The 24,824-nt window shown below is 38.5% G+C and overlaps 1 protein-coding gene across 2 annotated transcripts in view; it reads left to right on the forward strand.

Annotated features, from left to right (window-relative positions):
• Nucleotides 1-572: 572 nt before the first annotated feature.
• The window catches only part of LOC140160519 (uncharacterized), a 47,218-nt gene continuing 22,966 nt past the window's right edge, over nt 573-24,824 (forward strand). The window contains exons 1-7 of one of the 2 annotated variants that reach the window (XM_072183755.1): nt 573-855; nt 5,018-5,086; nt 5,953-6,768; nt 7,338-7,557; nt 8,098-8,363; nt 8,527-8,691; nt 10,765-10,913. In XM_072183755.1, coding sequence (XP_072039856.1) covers nt 738-855; nt 5,018-5,086; nt 5,953-6,768; nt 7,338-7,557; nt 8,098-8,363; nt 8,527-8,691; nt 10,765-10,913 — 1,803 coding nt within the window. In that variant the 5' untranslated portion in view covers nt 573-737. The remainder of the gene's footprint in view (nt 856-5,017; nt 5,087-5,952; nt 6,769-7,337; nt 7,558-8,097; nt 8,364-8,526; nt 8,692-10,764; nt 10,914-24,824) is intronic. The other variant, XM_072183756.1, reaches the window with a different exon arrangement.

Below are 24,824 nucleotides of genomic sequence, written 5' to 3' on the forward strand. Positions count from 1 at the left end.
TATATTATAGGGGCAAGGACTACAACTACTGCACTGGAAATTTGATTTCAGCACAGACAACAGTTGTGGGGTTACAGTCAAAAATGAGGGAAAACCAGTATTTGATCAATAAATCAATAACTATTTGCTTTGAGTTGGTGAATTTTCAGTGCAGTAGTTGTAGTCCTTGCCCCTATAATATACATATCTTACTTGTCACCAATGTGCTATATTTTTTGAGAAAATGCAAAAATAGGCACAAAATTGGCCAGGGGTGTAGTACCCCCTTAAGGACGTATTTTTAATTCTCACTGCACGGATTTTTAATCTTACTGCACGAACGTGCCAGGAGGTACTGCCAGGAGGTAATAAAATGGCCCTTGCGCTTACTCTCGCGGACCAGACTGATTACGTAATCACTGCTAAATGCTTGATGACATATTCATAAAATGCTTGATGACACACTCATAAAAGCACAATTGCAATATACAGTACGTGTACTGTACATATTAAATGTAGGCTACTTCCATAATGATTAAATCTAAAATCCGGTCAGAGGAACACTAGAAGGTGTCTGGCCTTCACCGATACGATCTGTCAGTAGGCCTACTCTGTGGTCTGATATATCGACCAAGTGATTTGTCCTTGCTGTATAGGTTGGTTAATGGTTTTCTCCTGCATTGCTAATGATTAAAGGCATTGAATTACTCGGCGTTTAACCACCACAAGCTACCACAGCAACAGGTATAGCTTTAAGTATGTCCTGCGGAGCAGCGCGACCGACAAGAAAATTGGCCGCAGTAGCCGCATTGGTAGCTGAAGGCAAAAGTGATGGGGACGAAGAACAAAAGAAGATCGAGCTTACACCAGACAGAGGTAAGAGCTTATTTATTCATTTATTTACCTTACGAAAATATGTAATATCATATGATGTATATGATAAGGATAATGAACTGAGTGCAATGCATTCGTCAAGATAATCGCACGCGCCGTGGAGTTATTGCATTTAGCTCGAGAGCCGATAGGCTCAAGAGCTAAATGCAATAACTCCATGGCAAGTGCAATTATCTTGACGAATGCATTTGCACGAGTACATTATCCGTCATACACTTTGAGTGTAGGCCTATTAAAACAATAGGCAATATTAATTGCTGCATTCATTATATTAGTTTTAATATTAGGGAAAATATCTTGCATTTTAAAAACACCGTCAGGACATTGACCAGCTACGTAGCATTTAACTGGTAAAGAAAATCAATCCCTGTATAAGTTAGCTATCAATGGTATCGATTGCGCCATACGTCATACTTTAGTAACTTATTCACGCATGGTTTGTAACCAATTGACTTTATGTTGTGATCATTTAATATCGTGGTTTCGAATAGAGAGAGCACTGAACCAGTTCAACTGGAAACGATCGATTTAGATGTCCGACTAGTACTACGGTGAATTGAGATGAGAGGAAAAACATATCAATATCAACTGGACTTTATAGCTCTATAATTTGAACTTTAAAATCTACTTATATTAAAACACACGACATTGGGATTTAACAATTTGTTCAGTATTATCATAGGCCTTCAAACACATGTGTTTGAAGGCCTATGGTATTATAAAGCATTATGCGCTAGTGTGTGTTTCCAGGCCCGGCTATGTTATTTTAGATATAGGCCTACATGTATTTCATTTGTAAAATGCTGAATATTTTGCAATGGTGTCATCTTGTATAATTATGATCCACCTGTTTTTTGGGCCTTTTTAATTAATAGAAGCTCGATTATTCTCATTTGATGTTTGATTTATTTGAGGTCATTAATCATAATTTATGACAATGATATTTGACCTTTGCACGAGCGATTGCCGAATAGGGTGCAACTCTACTAGTCTTATTACAAGACTGCCCTACCCCAACCCTAACCCTAAACTCCGTAAACGAGGACTGGACTCAAGTCTAGCGAGTTGCACCCTATTCGGTAACCGTTTGTAACTATACCATTTTAACACCACAGAATGTATATTCGTACTTTTTTGATGGTATATATATCGAACAGACAATTATATAGTTATGTGACCTCTGTGTCGAAAGCGTCACCTAACTCTACTATATGGTTATGTGAAAGTAGTATATTTCTAGTATTTGAGCGTGCACGTATTATCTAGAATCTATTGTTTAGCGTGCAGGTTTTAGATAATGCATTGTTTAGCGTGCAGGTTTATATAATTTGGGCTGTGAAGGGTAGTTCGCGAAAATAATGCACGGGAGAAGAATACATAACGATGAATAGAAACGGGCACTAGAAGTGTATACTAGTATACTGCGCTCCGCAACTTGACATTTTGTTACATATGTATAGTTAATGAGCATTTGAACAATCATGTTCTGTCCAAATATCATAATTTCCGGCACGGCACGGCACCTACTGTCAACATTTGACGCCTAATAGGAGAAGGTAACTTTCTGGAAAGCAGGACTGATGGGGTAACCACAGACGGGGTAATTCCCTAACTGGGTCATTATATTGCCTTTGGCTGACAAACTGGTAACTAATCTCAGTCTCAGGGGCAGATAAATAATTCTTTAGCATGTCTAGGGAAACCGGTTAATACTTAGGGATCTATAACATTTAATAGTATGGTGTGTAGAAACTCGTTCCACCAAACTACTAGTACCTTTCCCCGAGTGTGCTTTTACCTTGGGGTTGTCTCGGACAAAGGGTCCACAAAACTCAGTGTTTTCTGGCAACGTTGTCATTATGCGACTGAATATTGTGAATGATGGGGGGGGGGCACAATTTCAGGCTATATAAATTAGGGGACCGTTCACAAACACTTGTTAAGGGGGGCCTGATGCAAAAAGGGGGACCCTGAAAATGTTTGACCCTCCTAAGGGGGGGGGGGCTGAAAAAAATGACCACAAATTTTCCTGGAAAAATTAAGTTTACATGCTTTTCTATGGAGTTGACCCATAATTTTCATGTCAAAAGGGGGGGGGCTGAACTTTTTGAGGTCTGTAAAAGGGGCCCCGAAAAATTGTCACGATGAAATTTTTTTGCATCAGGCTCCCCTTACAAGTGTTTGTGAACGGTCCCTAGCTTTGAGTTGCACATTTTAGAACAACTGGTTAGTTGTTTGAAAGTAAGCCCTACAAATTTTTAATCTCCGTGTATATTATTTCTATATGTTTTGACGATGTCAGGTTGTCTCAATGTACCAAATAAATACATGTACAAAAATCCATCACCTATATATGACGCGTGAATAAGCTTTATAGCTATGGATTTAGTGATCTGAATGTGCATTAAATGATATTGTTTGTTTATGATAATGGCGCATCACTTGATCTAAATTCCGGGGGGCACTACAATATGAAATGGATATAGGTAGGGCTGGCACTTTCGCAGTAAGGGGCATTCGGTGTGAACAAAATGTACAACAAAATGGGGTCATTGGGTGAGAACATGACCTTTTTCATATGACACCTTTGGGTGAGAGCCGAAACAGCGCCGCAGAAACCTCGAACATCGAATTTCTAGTTCTAAATGGCTTCAAATTTCTTTCTTTTTCAAAATAAGTAACAAAATCAGTGATAAATGAAAGTTGCTGTTCAAATTAAAAAAAATAAGGGTCTTTGGCTGACAGATCAAATGGAAAAAATATGGGGTTTTTGGGTGACAGCGACGCTGAAAAGGGGGGTCTTAACAGCCCTACATATATATAGTACATACGCGACACCTCCAAACTGGGAGTGCCCCCGGGTCTAAATTACAGCCGAGGACAAATGGTCCCGCAAATGGTTCTAATATGACAAAGTGACTGCCTGGCAAATGTCTATTTTATAGCTGCAATTATGTTTTAACATATATTCCACACATATCAGGTGAACATGTGAAAACATGTCTGGATGGTATGATAATGGGAGCATCACTTGAATTACAACAGTGGAAAGGGTTCTATGGGCTGTTCCAGTTGAAATCCAAGACATGACCGTAATATCCCACACAGGGGGTGTATTTTACCTGAATGAGTGACCCCTTTAGGGGCGCACCATTTGATTTCCAGGGGGGGGGGGCATGTGAGGTTTTTGAAAAAAAAATGTATAAAGGTATGTACATTAAAATTGAAGAAAAAAAACTTTGCCGCCTTCGGCGGCTAAAAAAACATAAAAATTTGCCGTACCCAAAATCCCATGCCCCCCTGAGAATCTTATGGTACGTCCCTTATCTACATCCCCTGCGTTGGAGATTAAGGTCATGTCTTTCATAAGGGGTGTATGGATTTCAACTAGAATAGCCCAATATGTCAAAATGGAACGACTGCTCTTAAAACATTGTAAAAGCCCCCACTTTAGGCACATGATGTTGGTATTTGTGAAAAACTGTTATACTGATGGGTTGCAAAAACAGAAAAAGTATAGGCCAAGGTATAGAGGATGTCATCGTCCGAAAGTCTGCGTGGCACAAAATTGTCGAAGACCTCCCCCCCCCCCCTCCGGGTCTCCCCCACAGATGATAGTGTAATGACGGGGCTCTTTTCCTCACGTCTCTGTATTACGGACACACCATTTGATATCAAAGGGAGGGGGCTGAGTAGTTTTCAAGAAAAAAAATGTCTCGCCATCTGAGCAAAACATAAATTGCTACACCTCGGACCCAAAAAAAATTGCTCCACCTCTGACCAGAAAAAAAAAGAGATTTGATATCAAGGTTGAAAAAAAATTGTCACAGTTAGTCAAGAAAAATTAACCTCATATACATGTCAATTTAAGGGCTCCGTAGATATCCTTTCTATGTTTTGACGAAAAATACAAATCCTTGATCTCCTTTGAAAAATGTTCCCTGCTACGCGCGAAAAACTCACCATATGAATTCATTTTAACCAGAAATGAATGATATTTAAAATACTGGCTGCGTTATTGCTTGGCTTATTGTAAGTTCGTACATACACCAACGGCCCATACCTATATATAGGCCCTATGCTAATATAATTTTTGATTATATAATATATGTTCTTCTTTTTCTTCTTCTTTTTTGACCTGCAGAAATTCCAAAGACGTTTGAGATTGTTGACTTAAAACTAAGCAATGATTGTGGGGACCACGAGAATTCGGGTATAATATCTTAATAATTCGTATAATCCTAATTTTCATTTTGTGCTATTTTCATGTGTCCCTCACGGACCTAACATTCTGATTGTCTTGACCACAAGTTGGGCACAAGTACATGTACAGTTGACACCTTGAATCGACGTTCTGGTCGACGTTGACTCCCGGTTCCGCACTCCCGGCCCCGCGGGTAGGCCTACTCATGCTCGTCGGAAGTAGAAGGATTATTTCTGCTGATAAAAACACGATTCGCGAAACACACAAAAAAGGGGTCATAATTATTTCTAAACACATTCGCCAAATTGTAAAAATAGGTGTTCTTCATCTATAAATCAAGTAAAATATGCGCATTTATTCTGTTTTCATCATGCTCATAATATTGCTCGCAATTCTAATTTTGGGAAACAAAAATGCGCCAACCCTCTCTCAGTTTTGAGATTGGTCGTACGCGTTTCTATATAAAAATAATGGATCCTTTGAAATATCGTTTGCGTTCTAACGTAAAAAGAGGCATTGTTAAAGGGCAAAAATAATCGAAAACAACTCGCTAAAACAGGGGTAGTTTTTATCTCTGAAATGTTCGCGAAATGAGATGTGTTTTTTAAGTTCGCCGTCGAGCATGATCATTAGTACCCGCGGATACACGGAATGCGGGGGTATTGCGGGGTCGGGCGTTGATTCATCATTGACCTATACCCCGGACCTATATACGCGTATCAATCAACTCGTCAGCCATTCAAAAACAGCAACACTGCTGATGAAGTCCACCGATGGTTGATGTAACTTCCAGAAATGTAAGTTTTGATTGGTCTTGATCAGATGCAATTCTTTATGTCGAGTAATGTTAAATTTGTATCTCATTTGCATTTCAGTGGAATTCGCCTGTCAAGAAGGTTTTTGTGGCGACGAATTCCCCCTTCACACCTGGATGAAGACTTCCTTCAATATCAATGCGAAACACGGAGGTGGAACTGCTCTCTTACTTCTTTCACGAAGATGTCAGGAGTACAATTATGAAGCGGTTGGATCCGAATTGCAACTTATACGTTGCGGATTTGACGGTAACCATCTTGAAGCTACATCTTTGATGAAAGGCGGTCTGTTCAATGCTCATCATCATCATGAAATATACACAAGTCCTGATGGTATTTTACTTCCTGCTGCCTTATTGGGCAACGCTCATTGCTGTATCATCTCGAACATCGCTCTTATGGGTAACTGTGGCTGCGCAGTTGTATTAGAAGGCGACTCAACCGATCGCGAAACGAGTTCTGAATCAACCACTCAACTTAGACTTGCACCTGTTTGTGGATCACCAGGTGGCTGTTTCGTGATTTTGTGCAGCGCTATGCAAGATGATGATGAACCCTCCGCTAACATATATTTCATACATCAAGGGGACAGTGACGACGATCTGGACGCGAAACCTCTGTTACCAGACAAGGCAGATCTATGGACATTCCACAGCTCTGAAGACAGTACAGGGATTGAAGTGAAAGGACCACACGGCAGTCATTATGCAATACATTCTGTGTTTAGTAGTGAATTATTGAAACAACACGAGGATGGAGTGATGGGGAAAGTGATGCACTCACAGGCATATGACGGTTCCAAGGCGACATGTCTCCTAAGCAAATGGACAGAACATATAGGCAGAACTTTGTTACTCATGTGCAGTTGCAGTTCAGGTATGTAAATGTCTTTTTTTTAAATTTAACTTTGACATCTTGATGACCATGATTACGACGGCTACCAAGGTTTGAAGTGCCAGCTGAAATATTCCTCCTAGCAGGATCTGCTGTTTTTTAAACACCATCTTTGTTCTATACTGTCGCCTGAATTTGATCTCCTTTAAAGAAGAATAAATGACTCTTGGTTTTTGCATGAGCATCATATCATCAATATTTAAGTGTAGCAACTATTTTAAACTGTTGCGACTTGTTAGTTCACAGCATCTTGCGAATGGTAGTGAGCTTTGGCAAAAATTGCATTGATCATTAAAGAAGAATTAAAATATCACAGATATACTTTTTGTAGGTCCTGTGGTTCTTGAGTTATGTTGTAAAGAGGGCTGAAACAACAACACTTTTGTAAAACGTACATAACTCATTAACAACAATAAATCAAGCAAGCTTTCAAAGTATATGATTTGTAGAATGAACTTTTGCAAAACATCAAAGTGTTATTTTTCAATAATATATTGATTTAGATAATGAACATTTTTAACTTCACTGAATTCTTGTTACAATGTCAACAGGATCGGAGAACCAAACTACGTCTGCGTTATATCAGATAACGATGAAGAAGTCAGATGTAGAGTGCTCTTTTCTAGGAGGAAGCTCTGGGAACTTCGAATCTGCGTCTGTCTGGAAAGTGTTCTTGCAAGACGATAATCTCGTGGTGGCTGGACCAGCAGTACCTTGTCGTTATGGCTATATATCTAACATTCCAGAAGACATTACTGACTTCCAGAAGAGGTAAGTTAATGAGAAGGGCATACACAGGGCTATGTTGTTGCAACCCGTGCTACCTGTTTCAACCTGGAGTCGTTAGTTATGGTTTTGCATAAGGCGACGAAAAACGAAAACCCTGTTCTATGGACCCGACCCAGATTTTGAACAAATTGAAAAAGAAATTTCGGAAATTTCAGGAACAATTTTTTTTGTATTTCCTCAAATTGTAAATTATTCACAGATTTTGGTTATTTTTGGGTCATTTACAAAAAAAAAAAAAGAAGAAGAAATAAACCAGGCCGACCGACCAACCATAGAACAGGGTTTCTTTTTAGTCGCCTCAAGGCTGCAAATCAGGGCTGTACACAAAAGAAAAGGTATCGTCGATGCGGTCCAGCTTGTCGTGTGCCGAGAATTTGCGGCCTTGGCAATTGCCTTTGCAGATTTAACATGTTTACGTAGAATTTTAAACGACGGGTATACAAATTATATTCACTGCTTACAAAACACATAGTTAGATATATTAGATTTCACACTCAAAGGTTACACTTGAAACCATTTCAGAAGTGATCAAAGATCGTGTTTAGCAACGGCAAAAGCAAAATCATTCCGGGGTGGTCTGGAACTACGAGACAACACTCTGCTAGGTTGGGTACAAGAACCAGTTCCAGTGAATATTTGGTTGAATGAAAAGGTCATATGCAATGTAAAGGCATCGGAATTGCTTCAACAACCAGATGGGAGACTTGGTTTCAGAAGACAATTGACAACTGATGAGATGGAACCAGGATTGAAATTGTTCCGTGCATTTGCTTTAGTGGAGGACAGAAGTAAGTATAGATTTGTTTCGATAGAAGTAGGAATATTATCAAACTGTGTTGGTAAAACAGTAGCATTAATTGTCAGAACAGGTAAACTTATGTGATCTATGGAAGTGATACTGATTTATATGTTTTACGTATGCATACATCTTTAAATATTTATCTCTATCAGACAAGAGCGACGTAACGATCGAATTGGTCGGGTCACCATTGAGAACTGCGCATCAGCCCGAAGGAGTACACTTTGCTGCCAATTTAGGCGGATCATTTTATGAATCAACTGACAAAGTTGTGTTTGCTGATACTCAATCATTATTCCAGTCGGATCCTACAAAGGGCAAGTTATACCTATTATGCATCTCATTAAAGCCATATGTTAAAATTTGCTGAGGAGGACGCACTCGTTGTTTTCACAATTCTGATTTATAATGTTCTCTAGTAAACTAGCATACTCTGCAAAAATCAAGGCTTTAGATACGTAGGTGTGACAAGATTTTGTATATAATAACGGAATATGTCGTTTAATTATTACGATCAAAATATTAGTCGAACGCGTACGCGTATGTTCATAACCCTGTATGCACATGGCGTGCGAGAAGGTCATAACTCATCAAAAGGACCGACCTCGGTTACGATCGACAGACTGACACGCATTGGAGACATATGCGCTGTATTAAATATCGATTTTCTTCGGTTTACCTAATCTGTTCGGTTCAAAATTAAAAGGGGACATCTGACAGTGAAAACTAATAATTTGATGGAAAAGAAATACAATTATATTTCTTATGGAAATGTTTACAATGTGGCTATTATGACGAATGTGAATAGAAACGTTCTTAAAATGTCTATAGTGTAATCTTTCATGGTTCTCGTTCAGATAGTTCAGATAGGCCAATGAATCGGAACTATAGGAACGGAAGTGCTACAGTTAGATACAGACTGACATCAGTGCTTATTTCCGGTATTCCACCAAATACCTTCAATGATGATCATGTTTATACGATCATTAACCTATGTTAAATATGAAACAATATAATAATATAGAAAATGATTTGTACCCATCAGTTGTGAATTTATTAGAACACATATACCTCTGCCAAATCCAACACTGGATCCTCCAGTTTATTTTGCGATCATGTATAGGCGGCTAGGTCTAAAATTAATCTTCAAAATCAGGTGGATATTAAGTTTCATTTTTCGGTTGCAGCCGGGGTTAGTTGCAATCTTGATAATAACCAGAAATGGGATACAAATTTTGATATCACGATCCTCGCATTATGTAGTTCTGAACGAATTTCAGATAAACTCTCAACGAATGACCTTTTTTTTCTTTTTTACCCGAATTATCCAACATTCTTTTGAATCAATTGATTTTTTGTTTTTGTTTATTTTACTGTAATGGGTACAACATATCTAGGTCAAACTACATGAACCGTTTTTAAGGGCTTCTCACCCCGTGAACACCCCCCCCCCATTTTGTGGACTTCTCACACCCAATGACCCCTTGTTTGGCATTAAATATCTCACCGAAAGACCCCAAGTTTTGAACCGCTGTCCAAACTGCCTCCGTCCTTTCCGCCACTTCGAAAGTCGCCGAGTTCCCCATGGTTTGCGCAAGCATCATCATGTTTGTTATACCTAATAGCCATTCTGACATCAGTGTTTGGGGTCCATTTCACTAAACTTGACGAGTTTTGCAAGTTTCAAAATCAATCGTAAATCGTAAAATTCATTTCACTAAAATGACTTACGATCGGTACCCTTCGTAAGTATTTAGGGATTTACTACAGGTACCGTAAAGTTACGTCTAGTAAAAGGGTATTTGTAACTTTAATACGAACGGTTGTGAAGGGTTATAAGTAGGTCTTAATCAGAGCCCTCGTGATTTGGTGTATTATAAACTCTAGTAGTGACTAGGCCACAAACCCTCTGATCACCACAGGTCCTCAGACTGGCTCTCCCCTGATCGCGAAATATTTAGTGACCGCTGCCAGCCGAGCCACAGGCACATCTAGAACAGCTCAGACAGGGTAGAGCATGGTTTTCACATTTTTTTAAACATGACAACTTTATTGAGGACTCACATCAAGTCGCATAATCTGAGCTAGGTTATAAGGCACAGGCACCACATCAAATTTGGTCCTATAGAACTATCGGTGTCCGGCTAGGTACCGATGACTCTTAACATCACAACACCCTGGAGATGTAATAAATTGTATCAAGGATAATAATTAACATTTGCATTTAAATAAAAAATAAAAGCACTGTACAAACGTTTAGGGTACGATAGATTGAAAGGGCCCCGGTACCTATCGGGACAATGATAGTGTCATAGGACCAAATTAGATGTTGTGCCTAAGTTTAGTGAACTGGACGGGTAAACATGCATGCTCTCACTATTCTTTTCTAGGTTATCGATGTGTGAGGCTTCACAGCGAATACATTCCTACAGATACCAACCTGTACTCTCTCATGTCTAACACTGATGACGGATTCCTATTTACAACGTGTCACAAAACACAACATTACTACCAAAATGCAAGAGGAATATCATATGACGTAAGTTGTGATAACTGAATGATAGTAGGACAGTGTGGGCAGTGCATGTGTCTGTATAACTTACAGTCGAGTAGTCAGAGGTCGGTCGACTGCATATCCGTCAGTACACGCTTTTCAATACGGAATAAATGCTAACCCCATCGTCACATCATCAAAGCAGCAAAGTTCATTTCCCATTGAAAAAGCGTGTATTGACGGATATGCAGTTGACCGTTGTGTCACCAAACTCGAGTAGGCTCGATTCTCGAGTCGAATCACCGAGGCCTGTACGAGTTTCGAGATTAGTCGAGTCATTTAAGATTTGAGACTCAGGTCCTGAACTTTGAGTCCGAGTCATTTGGGATTTGAGACTCGAGTCACGAGTCCTATAATGTCGACGAGTCGCACAGTGTCATCGCCCCGATATCTTCATGGTAGAAATTGCCATGGTAGGTTGAATCCACAGCCACGCATGGCCATTTTATTCCGACCTTATGAGACGCATAATTAGCCAAGTGACCTGACTAAGGCTACTGACAATTAATAGCCGGGGTAATTGATTTCTCGCTGTGTGAGTAAGCTTGTATACGACATTGCGGTCAATGGTCATACTGCCTCCACTGGAGTAGTGAGTGCAGCTATAGCCTGCGCGCTGTAGTCCATACAGGACCAACGCAATATAAAATTAGAATTTTGGTCAGATTTTGAGTTCAAGACAGACTCAAGACGCACGGCCTTCTCTCAAGACGCAAGCTAACGACTATCATATCTGTTCAACACGTATTTTCAAGTGTATGAGACCAGATCTGGTTTCTTGAGACGAAATCATTTACGGGAGATATTCATCATTTTCTACCGCGTTATCCGAAAATTTTCGTCTGATATCAAAATCGTGCATAGCAATTCACGTATCGATCCCGGGTATTTATTTTAGTATCTCTGCTGCACAAAATAATTATTAGCCAGGCGATGTCGGTGTGAGTCGTTTAACAAGTTCGGTGTATCCTTCATGTTGACTGTATTATTCCCGCAGCCAGGGTAAATTAAAGTGGTCTTCAATACATGAAGCCATAATTAATGTTGTGGCCTTAGGAATGAATTAAATATATAGTATTGCGCAACCAGGAGTGGATCTAGATTTTTGAAGGGAGGTCCCGCGGGGCCACTCCTGAAACATTTTCTGGCTCGCTCCGTTCACGACTCTGAAATCCAAATACACCCATATGGTTGGCTATTCGGGTCATTACGTGTATTAATACGTGTATTCGAAATTTCGAATACGCGTAATAGAATAAACCAATCAGCGTTGAGTTTCGAGAACGTGGGAGGAATTTTAAAGCCCGTGTATTTAAATCGAGGCACGTAAACAACCTCGTTCACTGCAGATAAAAATTCGGAAATAATTTTAATCCTCACCGTGCTACATCACGCCGTTTTTTGTAAGAAATGACGGGAATGAACAGAACATGCTAAAATATCAGAGAATAGTGTATGTAACAAATGAATTAGCAATATCTGTATATATCTGTCTCCACACTGAATCCTAAAGTATTAGGCTAGGCTGCATATAAATTATAATAGGAATTATTCTTTGAAAGTAGAGAATATTAGAACAGTGACCGTATCCTGCCCCTAAAGCGGCCGATACCGAACAACACATACACAGCCATGCTCTTGACCTGCGGTTCTCTAAATTCTGAGGATTTGCATGCTGGTCAGGTACAAGATAAATATACAGAGTGACCTTCAACTTCTCCGTGTTTGGTCAGACCTACTAGTACTGTATAGGCGTATGCTGCATGGGGTATATCCTGCATAAGTTAGTGTTCATGTATGTTCAAACCTGAAACTAGTATAGGCCTACCTCAGGTTCAAACACATGTTTCACACTTAAGTGTACGCTGCATGACTGTATGTTTCTGTTTTCAGGGATGATTATCCTAATGTCTAATAAATGATGGGGACAGGAATTTGGTAGTATGCACCCTTACAACACACATCGCGCGGTGTTTCTTTATGCAAAATAAAAGTTATGCAAAACATCATACTTTGTAAGTATGTAGAAATGAATGCTATATCGGGTCCGTTTCAAAAAGCTTCAAAATAATCTTCATTCATATTCTTCTGCCGCTTCTTATAGTTTATTCTTATGATAATTATAAGCTTTTTGATTATTAAGTGAAGTTTGTTATTAGTGCACAAGGACAAGTGCCAATTGCGTTGATATCACATGTATGGTTGGCTAAGCAGTTCATAACGTGTACTAATACGTGTATTCGAAATTTCGAATACGCGTAATGGAATAAACCAATCAGCGTTTAGATTCGAGAACGTGGGTTACAATTTCGACCTCGTGTGACTGCCCGCATGTGATATCAACGCAATTGGCACTTGTCCTCGTGCACTAATAACAAACTTAACTTAATAATCAAAAGGCTTATAATTATTATAAGAATAAGAAGGGAGAAGAATGTGAATGAAGATTATTTTGAAACGGACCCGATATAGCATTCATTTCTACATACTTACAAAGCATGATGTTTTGCATAACTTTTATTTTGCATAAAGAAACACCGCGCGATGTGTGTTGTAAGGTGCATACTACCAAATTACTGCCCCTCATCATTTATTACACATTAGGATAATCATCCCTAAAAACAGAAACATACAGTCATGCAGCGTACACTTAACATGTGTTTGAACATGAACACTAACTTATGCAGGATACACCCCATGCATGCAGCCTATACGGTAGGTCTGACCAAACACGGAGAAGCTGAAGGTCACTCTGTATATTTATCTTCTACCTGACCAGCATGCAAATACCTCAGAATTTGGACAACCGCAGGTCAAGGCTGTGTATGTGTTGTTGTTCGGTATCGGCTGCTTTAGGGGCAGGATACGGTCACTGTTCTAAGAATAATTCATATTATATGTAGCCTAGCCTAATACTTTAGGATTCAGTGTGGAGACAGATATATATATATTGCTAATTCATTTGTTACATACACTATCCGCTGTTTAAAATGTTTTTATTCCAGGAAGGAATAAATGTATTCCACATAGAATAAAGTTGGTATTAGGAGTGGAGTGTACCCTATCTATTTTTTGCTACATCAGAAAATATTTCCAAATCGGAATAAATGCATTCTTGAATTCCCCCAAAGGAATATTTGAAAAAGCATTTTATATAAAGGAAGCCGATAGGCCTACCTTTAACCCTTCTCCCCTAAAAAGGTATGAAAATACCAAAAACGACTTTATTCTCTGATCTTTTAGCATGTTCTGTTCATTCCCGTCATTTCTTACAAAAAACGGCGTGATGTAGCACGGTGAGGATTAAAATTATCTCCGAATTTTATCTGCAGTGAACGAGGTTGTTTACGTGCCTCGATTTAAATACACGGGCTTTAAAATTTCCCTTCCACGTTCTCGAAACTCAACGCTGATTGGTCTGTTCCATTGCGCGTATTCGAAATTTCGAATACACGTATTAATGAACGTTATGAACTGTTTGGCCAACCATACACATGTGGGTAGTCTCACGAGGTCGAAATTGTAACCCACGTTCTCGAATCTAAACGCTGATTGGTTGATTCCATTACGCGTATTCGAAATTTCGAATACACGTATTAGTACACCGTACACGTTATGACCTGCTTAGCCAACCATACACCCAGGTCTCCCCGGACCCGTCCTTGTGGCTGACTAATGAGGCAGGATCTATAATAAACCATGTCAACCAAGACATACAGTCCAATTCCAAAATAACGTGCTTGCAAAAGTTGAACGCAATTTTAATTTTAATCATATTTGTTATTTCATGCAAGTCAAAACAAAAGGTTGAGTCACAAGACCTACGGTCGAGTCTCGGTAATTGGAGTCATTTGGGATTTAAGACTCGAGTCCTGAATATCGAGTCCGAGTCATTTGAGATTTGAGACTGAGTCGAGTCCCGAGTCTTCTGAATGCCGAGTCGACTAGTTCAAGTCGAGTCGTGTCCAAGTCACTCGAGTCGATCCATAAAAATCCGTAGATGATGCGTTTTGTCAGCCAGTATAGGCCTACGATGAACGCCATTATCATTATAAACTCTAGCATATTTGAAATTGGAGAATACCGTATTCACTCGATAGTTAGCACATGTGCTTCCTATCGAGGGCTTTTGAAAACGTGCAAAAACGAAAAAAATGAACAGCGCCATCCACAAAAGTGACAAAAGTGTAAAGGGTTTTGAGCAAATCATCGATACACATAGCTATATACGAACAATTAAACCTACAAATTTGTGTGTTAACTACATTAGCTCAGTTGCTAAAGCGACAGAATTTGAATCATCTTAAGAAGAGCGAACTGAGCAGGAGTTCGAGGCTCGTTATAAACTTTTCCGTTGATTAATTTTTATTTTGGGGTTTGAGCTTTTCTTGATAAATTTAATCTCTTTTTGCTTTGTTTTTCATTTTGTTTCTTTATTGTTTCTTATTTGCTTTATTTTGTTTTGTTTTTTCTTTTGTTTTCTTTTTCTTCTTTCTTTTTTGTTCTATTCATACTGTAGACTATGCCATAGTCGATTTTTGATAAATAAAAATGTTATTAATCATGATGAACGCATTCAGTTGAACTCGAAATTATACTGATATTTAGTACATCAAAATACTAGTATAAAATGGTTATGAAAAAGTTTAGGCTATATAATTATATTTGTGACAGTAAAAGTAAAGTATAGGCCCTACGTAGGCTTATATTATTGAATGCAACATATCATAATGGCATAATTATAACTTCAATACTGAACCATTCTAATTTTAGAATCTGCCAGTTTATTATCCGAAAAACCGACTATGGACTTTCACTTTTAAGCAGAACTTTACCCCGGGACTCACACACTGTCAATCATACTTGTTTATCAATAAAATCTAACCACAAGACTAAGCATGGTGGTACAATACGCGCTAGATGCATACGTTCATCCACCAGCACAAAAGCGCCGCATTCCCTAGATAGTTGTGTACCATGTATAGTTATAATGGTACCAGTACGCGTCGGGAGGATTTAAACAATAACGAGATCTGGGCGACCAATCACAAGCCAGATTCATTTTTAAAGATGCATTACATCATCACCAATTTTAGTTAGGCCAGAAATTGGCCTAACTCTCAAGGCAAAGTCAGTAGTCCACTTGGGAAGCTAACAAACAGAGGGCGTACGGTGACTGAAAAGATCAGTTGTGAAAATCTATCAATTGTGCACTCATTAATTAAATCAGAGTTTTAAGCTTAAATGTAATAGCCAGAGTAGTGCACAATTGGCAGGTGGACTACGGAGAAGTCTATTCATACTGGGGTCATGGGCTGTTTATTCAACAATGTAGTTGGGTATGCCCTCAATGTTAAAATGCGGTGGTCATGGTCCTCTTTGCCATTACACGCTACAGAAATTCCATATTTTTCAAAGGCTCTGATGATGGTTCCCTTCTATCAAATGACTATCATTGAGCGTGTTTATAGTGAGCCAGATTATCCGGTATTTAGCGTATAAGTACATCTTATACGGTATTGGTCGCCACTATAAACAGACCAATAGCGCTATTTGCCGCACATATTATACGGAACTGATATCCTTCGAAATCGATGGATATTGCAGTATATTCATTCCGTATACGGCCACTATAAACAGACAGGGATTAACGATACCGTTATTCAAGGAAGTGGAGCAGGGTCAGATAACTATCTGAGCTCAAATTTGTCACTGTAATAACACATCACCTACAAATATGGTACGGTACTGTAGCAATAATGTTACAAAGTAGGACGGTATCGTTTCGACGGCACACAATTTGAAACTGGCACCATATTTGTGTCTCCCACATTGCATTGCGGTGACCTCGAACACGCTGAGTTCAACCACCTCGGATTCAGAATAGCGCTGAGCGCTATTGGTCGCCACTATAAACAGCCGAGATAACGGATAGGTCACATTCCAGCCTAATCCCATATGCGTATAAGGCTACCGTATAAATACCGTACACCACTATAAACACGCTCATTGAAGACTGAGTTCCGCAGTCTATTTCAAAATACTGACTTCGTTTTACATCAAGAAGGGCACAATAACTGCGACTTAAACGTGATATGGACATGCTTTTTAAAGGTGAACCTCATTGAAAATAAAGTTATATATCAATGGAAAGCTTATGATGTCAGGAAGCAGAAAAGAATATTTTTTATTTGCCTAACGTACCAGGCTAGACATAATCTCCATGCAAAGATTGGATATTGGAACCCCCCCCCCCTAAATTACAAAACGAAATCGTTCAAATTGGGCGCTTTCGATGATGACGTCAGCCCGGGGACACACAGTTACTTCCGGGTTTGATTGTAAACACAATGTCCATGCATTACTGTGGCATGCATCGGGCCAATGCAAGAATTCAGTCATTGTCAACTTACTTTACATGAAAAATATCTTCAATAAAATAAGAATAACATGAAGGAAACATCATGAATAAATCAAGAATGAAGTTCCTGAATAAAGTGTGTGGATTTAAAAATGGGAAAAGTGCTGGCCGGGGTGATTTGGGATAGGCCAAGCCATCCACTGATATGCATAGGGAATATTACAGTAAAGCACGAAGAGCAAAGATTCGCCGAAGAACCGGAATGAAAACAGATTGCAAAAAATAACTGCTAGTGCTACCAGTTCAGATCGTCACACCAAGTTGAGATGAACTTATCACAATGAGAAAATGAAGGAATAGAATAAGGTACATGTACAGGATTTTTAATTATTTCTTAGCTTTACAAGCGGTCATGTATGATAGGCGAACTCGTGAGATACATACAGGATGAACTCAGTGCGTGACTGACCGAGACTCAGTCGCCGAGTCCGGCGCCGAGTGTTCAGTATCCGCGACTGTACTGTACTGGCAGACAAAATGACCGATTTTATATTCACATTCTGATATTTCCAACTTATTGCTACTTCATCAGCAAAATTTATTCCTGTAAATGTTCCAAATATAAGAGAACGATTGATCAAATCTGCTGAAACACACGCAAGCAGGACGAAGCGAGTCGCTGTGTTTGTGCATAAACCCTGGAACCACCTGTCGGGTCCTTTCTTCAGCAGCAATTTACGCATCATGTGCGGTAATCCATAAAACATGAATGGTTCACTTTTCAGTACCGTATACTGATTGTACTATCATTAAAGAATCGTGACACAAGTGACAATATTTTAATTTTATTCAGATTTCAGAATTCCATCAAATAATGGTCTATCAAGCCCAAATTGTATTATTTTATAATAAAATATCTGTTTCTGTCAATCGTGTTTGTGTGGAAAGAATGTATTACCGCAATGCGCTAAATATGAAAACCAAGCTTATGGGCTGGATTTGATGAAATCGGCGGCTTTTTTATTAGTTTTTTGATTACTGCAAGACGATATTTTTTTTAATCCGATATTTTAAAATGAATCAAGAATAGGGCATGTCACAAACAAGTATTTAATTTTGGTTTTGATTTAAACTTTTGATCAAAACACAAGGAATTAATTCCTACCTCGGAATTTTCAGATGGTACTCCATCTTTCATCAGCGAGTGAGTGACTGTATCACTCGCTGATGAAAGATGGAGTACCATCTGAAAATTCCGAGGTAGGAATTAATTCCTTGTGTTTGGATCAAAGGTTTCAATCAAAATCATGATTTATACCAACACAGATGAACTTTCATGAAAGTATTTAATTTGTTGTTCGATCATGTTTATTCAGTCCATGACATGAACGGCAGCAGCAAGCATTTGCGCTAGTCTCCACAGCAGCCAGTTTGGTTCCGCTCCCTCCACACAGGGAGCGTAACCAAACTGGCTGCGGAGGAGACTAGCATTTGCGCATGGAATTGATCCCAGCGCGAAATTCAAACTCAATTACCCAATTATACCCAGCTAGTTATGACTGATTTTGTAAAAAAATTACGGAAAATTTACGTGTTGACAATAATTCTATTATTTCTAATATATATAGAAGGAACCAGCAACTTGAAGATTCCTCTAATTTCAAGCTTTATTGTGAAAATCAGACTTGCCGGGCAGCTTGCAAAGTACAGGAAGCAAGTCCTGTTTACATGTATCCGAGCAGGATCACGTGACTGCGAACCCTGAGCTTACGTCACGAGCATTCCCAAGGTCATAGACGATTGATTTGGGTGATTTTTGGGCGCCTTAAAAAAAGACCAAAAATTCATTCGTTTTTTTAATTTTTCAGCTTTATTGGCCATCAAAAAAATCGGAAAAAATAGTTTTTAGTATCCTGACATCATAAGCTTTCCATTGATATATAACTTTATTTTCAATGAGGTTCACCTTTAACCGCAAAGAAATCTTTTGCATTTTATAATTTTAACCTTATCCATTATACTTTTATGATTTTGTGCAATACGAAAAATAAAAAAACAAAGAGCGTGTTTATAGTGAGCCAGATTATGCGGTATTTAGCTGGACTGCCACGCAGTCTATATTTGTTTATGTTTTACTAACCATTGCAAATCTAGACTGCGCGGTAGTTTAGCTAAATAACGGAAAGATTGTCTCACTATAAACACGCTCATTGTGTAACATGTAAAATCCGCTCCGATTCAATTGTGCCTGTTACATTGTGTGCTTTATTGAATCAGGGACCTTGTATAGAGGCCCTGCATGAAATTATCGATTGGCTCCAGACAAAGGATTTGAACCGGTGTCCTTCACCGTAGTTATAGCGGAGTGCAGTCCATTCAATCAAATGTTGTCATCAACCTATTTGATCGTAGTGCAGGGTTATGTGTGTGAGACGAACTGTCACGGTAGATTGCAATCATGCTTTTATTGGAATGCATTTGAGTAGTCCGCCATATTTACGGGATGATACGTCAGATGCAAGGCCTCTATATGGAGGGACTGTAAACGGCTTCCACCCATTGTACCATGCGAGTTGCTGGTTTACAAATTATCCTCAGTTGAGCAAGCATGAATAATACGTTGATCAATAGACCCTGGTACGAATCCAAGCACAGTTACAACACAGCGCGTGGCTTGTCTTGTACATTGCGAAATGAGCCTACATGTTTGCCTATAATGACAAACTCTAGAAATGCCAACATAAATCTTCAAAGAACATCATCTTAAGGGCTGGGATATGAACGTTTGGACAGTATTTATTTTGGGACATTAGAGCACATCAGACATATCGAATTGCATTCTGAATACGAAGAATGTCCTTCTGATATCAAATAATTTCGATTTTTTTAAATTCGCAATTTAATACACATTTTATGGCAAATCATTAAAAATTGATATTTTTGATATTTAACAGTACTTGAAGTAAACTTTTTAAATCTGATGATTTATACTTAAAGTGTATGTAGGTGGGATGAAAAAGCCGACGATCAATTGAAAATTTTGACCTTTCGTATTGAAGATATGGATTTTTTTCCAAAACACCAAAAAAAATTAGGTCTTTTTGGGAAACAAATCCATATCTTCAATATGAAAGGTCAAAATTTTCAATTGACCGTCGGCTTTTCCTCCCTGCTACATACACTTTAAGAATATGTCATTAGATTTATATAATTTACTTCGAGGACTGTTATATATCAAACATTTGAAAAATATCAAATTTTTATAATTTGTCATAAAATTTGTATTATATTGTGATTTTCAAAAAATGAAAATTATTTGATATCAGAAAGACATGCTTCGTATTCAGAATGCAATTCGATAGGTCTGAGGTGCTCTTATGTCCCACAAAAAATACTGTCGAAACGCAATAAACGCTCATTTTAGATCCCTTAAGAATTATTTCAGTATCGAAATCAGTAGGAATACCAAGCGTACGGTGTACACATTCCAGAAAAAATATAATTTTGTTTGTTCTAGCATTCTGTATCTCCACAAAATTATCACATTTTGTCTTCAAAATCCGTTGTAAATGATTTTCCATGCTACACAGAAATTGTGTTCGACAAAGGATAGACATTTTACACAATTTTACATAACTTAAAAAAGATATTGGAATATTTTGATGTTTTTTTATATTTAGTAGGGCAGCATGAGTAAATAATAAAATTCAAACATAGCGCACTCGGGGCAACTCGCATACAATCGAAGGTCGAAAAGATAATCTGATAACAATAGCTTGACAATAATCTGTTTCCAGTCCCTGATTAAATGGCCAAAAATACGCCAACAATGACATAACAGCAAGCCAAAGACGAATTCTGATCACCAAGTGGGTTGGAGAAGTATGGAAGGACATTACAATGAAGGGAACCAGACATAGACCTACTGTACATATTTCGATGAGCATAACAAACACCAATTGGTGTCGTATGACCTTTGACATGCATGCATTCTTTTGTCGAGAGTGACATGGTCTTTCAATTCGTGCCGAGTGTCCTTGTCAGACTTGACTATGCATCAGTGGTCATGAAAGGATTCAATTAACCTCTGCCCCAGTAATCCCAAGCAATTGTCTGAAATTGCTCCTCGGAGATGTATCATGATAGCAGGGCCATGACACTCTATTCACGTGGTTTCTTTTCCAACGCTAAAAGATTACGAATTTTGGTGGTTTGTAAATGAAAAGTGTCCGCACTATCGATTGATTACGTAACTGTTATGAATAATTTATTAGTTTTTCAATGCAATCGCCTCGACCCATTAATACATATTATCTGTATTTATCAAAGTACTTGGAATAGCAATCTGGTGAGTTCACTGAACTACGCCCAAATACTGATGGAGTTTTAATGGCGCTAATCCTCTCCATACACAGATGAACAAATACAATAGGAGAAGGTCAACACATATGACCTCCTATATGACATGTTATATGAGATGTACAACAACCTGAATATCATAAAGATCAGTGTTCGTTTGTGCATATGAACTGCATATTTACAATACTAAATATTACTCGTTATACCATGGAGGTATATAAATAAATGGAGAATGATCGCCAGAATTCTAATCTCTTAAGTGGAGATTATCCTATTACCTCTATTCAATGAGTCACCAAACTTGAATGGCCAGCCACTTCAGCCAAGCTATTGATCTCCACGATGGTTATGAGACTCTACCATGGTTCATTGATCGTCACTCCCAAAATTTCCTCATAGGAATTGACCCTACATTGACCCGTACCGGAAGGCTTGTAAAAGAGACTGTATAATGACGTCAGCTAGTCAATTAGCTGTTCAAAGTCGCCAGTTTTGATAGCTTATAGTTTCAATGTATGATTGTGCGAAAAACCGATGAAATTTGGATGTTCTGTTCTCAAGTTATGAAACTGTTTTCTACACTAGTTGTGCCGTAACTTGACAAATATACTTAGTTTTCATGTTCATATATTAAGCTTTTAAGGGGTCTGAGGGAGTTCAAATATAGTGCAAATGAAAGCAAAACGTTTTTACCTTCCGATTGTGAAAAAATTATGTTGGGCCAATTTGGGCCAATTGAGTTAAACGAGTAAGATTTACCGGAAGTACTTCGGAATTCAGCTAAAATCTTTTCATCATCATTAAACTTCTCATTTTATAATAAATAATTATCAGTATGTAGGCCTAAATGATTATTAATATTATTAGGGGCCATCATTTTCTTTGGAGGGCTTTCCAAATAGGCCTATACAGGGGGGGGGTCATAACTTTTGGAAAGAAAAATAGGGGTCATAGCCTAATTTAATTTGTCAAGAATCATGACCAAAATGTAGGGGGTCACAATATGACCACAGATATAGGCCTACAGATAGGGTGTTTATTTTATTCAAAAAGACTGATTTCAATGCAATTTTTTGGCGAAAATGACATTTTGATATCAAATTTTCTGAAACATGAGCACTTTCCAATAAACATTATAAGTAACTGCATTTAGCACCCCATTGAAATAAATGACCAGTGAAACAGACTTAACAATGTAATCAGCTTAGCATAATCAATATCCCCTGAAATTGCCTATTCAACACTAATTGGTCATAACCAACGTAGTACAAAAGATGCTTGGCTAGATCATTCTCCATTTATTTATATACCTCCATGGTTATACATTATGTCAAATATTGGTATTATGACAACACGGTATATACATTGTATATAAAACGACTATAATAGATCCTACTATCATGGCGTCAGGTCATTGGTTCATCATATCCCGTATGTTTCTTAAAATTCATTCATATTTGAGACAAATTTCTGTGCCCATTTTATAGGCGTACACGTGGATCCGGTTTTTTTTGTCATTTTCATTTCTTTTTGATGAAAGAATTAAGGTTTTCCACTGCACGGAGGCCACTATGTGATACTAATTTAATGCTATTTGTAAATGAATGCGGATTCCCGGTTGTTGTTTTTCCACAGTGTGACAACTGTCCACCCATCCAGACAACATCATCACATAATAAAACGTCTGTATTTGTACGATGAGTAAATATTAAACTGAACTTTGCCTTGGAACATTGTGTAAGACGGTGTAAGATTTTGTGGGCGCCCTCAACATTATTATCCTCTTTGTATCCGTAAATGACATGGCATAGACTGTGTGAATTCTATGAAGACTACTTATACATGGGGTCATATCCATGGACACAAGTAACGATAATTGACATGCACGATACGCGACTGTATTTAGGGAGGCTAACCACTAATAATTAATAATGCCAGGTAGGGCCTACTCCTGGGCGACTCGTGTGGGCAAGGACGCTTAGGACCGGACCAAATGAGTCTCAAATTTCACCGGGGAGGGGAGAGGGGCACACACCGTCGACGTCCTATACGATAAATATAAATTTAATACTCCGTTGGTGAGCGACGGGCGAGTGGTAGTGAGCGACAGGCGAGTGGTATTTCACTGAACGCAAGAAAAGGAGTTCTATCTGATTGGCTAGCAATCGATCGCTTAGGTCGCTCAGTAGTCAACTACAAACTCATGCATTCAATTCGATTGAAATCGATTATTCTATTATTGTCGAAGATAAAGAGCGTGATAGTGTGTCAATAATGTACATTGTATTGCACCTGGTTTTACCAGCATTCCTTTATAAAATAATTTTCTCAAAGAGTTGAATATTATCAAAATTTTTACCCAGGATTTCAAATGTTTTACCCGCAAATTGCAGTTAAACATATCCACAGCAAAATACCGGTCCTCACTATAATTAGTACATTTAATTTCCAGTTAGTACATTTAAACGAAACCTGTGATTTACGTGACAACAAATAAAATTTTCTTACAATAGAAATATCATATGGGATACTGATATGGTAGGCCGCAACCGCCACAACGTGGAGCTGCTACGCGTAGCTGACTTTTGTTCCGTGGAGCCAAATTGACCAATCATGTTAGAGTTTTTCATTACTCGGAGGTAAAACTGACCAATCAAGTACGACTTACTCATTACGTGAAGCGAATTTAGTCATTAAGAATTTGCCAGACGAGCTTCACGTAGTTGCAAGATATCCTCGGTCACGATAGTTATGATTCAAAAAGTAATTTATGAAAAGTACGAACCGACTTATTATTAAGATGGACATGCACTCACAAGAAACTCATACAGTATTGTACACAACTATATAGCTAGGCAGAGTGGTGGTAAACCATGCACACAATTCTGCGATCTGCAGTGTATCGCCGGGAGCTGATTTGTACATCTTGCGCGGCGTGGCCTGCGGAATTCGACCTTCAGCAAACCAGTTCGGATTTACTTTATATACTAGTAGTAGGCCATACATACTGTAGTTACGGTACTGCCCGTTTTCCTATACACAATACTCAGTGCGCTCACCATTGACGCGTGACCTAGTGTATGTTAGAAGTATTATGCCATTGCCTATATGACGTCACTGTGTAAAAAATAACCAATCAATATTTAAAGTATTCTCTGAAATTCTAGAAAATATAG

This window comes from Amphiura filiformis, chromosome 9 (assembly GCF_039555335.1).
Source record: "Amphiura filiformis chromosome 9, Afil_fr2py, whole genome shotgun sequence".
Taxonomy (NCBI): Eukaryota; Metazoa; Echinodermata; class Ophiuroidea; order Amphilepidida; family Amphiuridae; genus Amphiura; species Amphiura filiformis.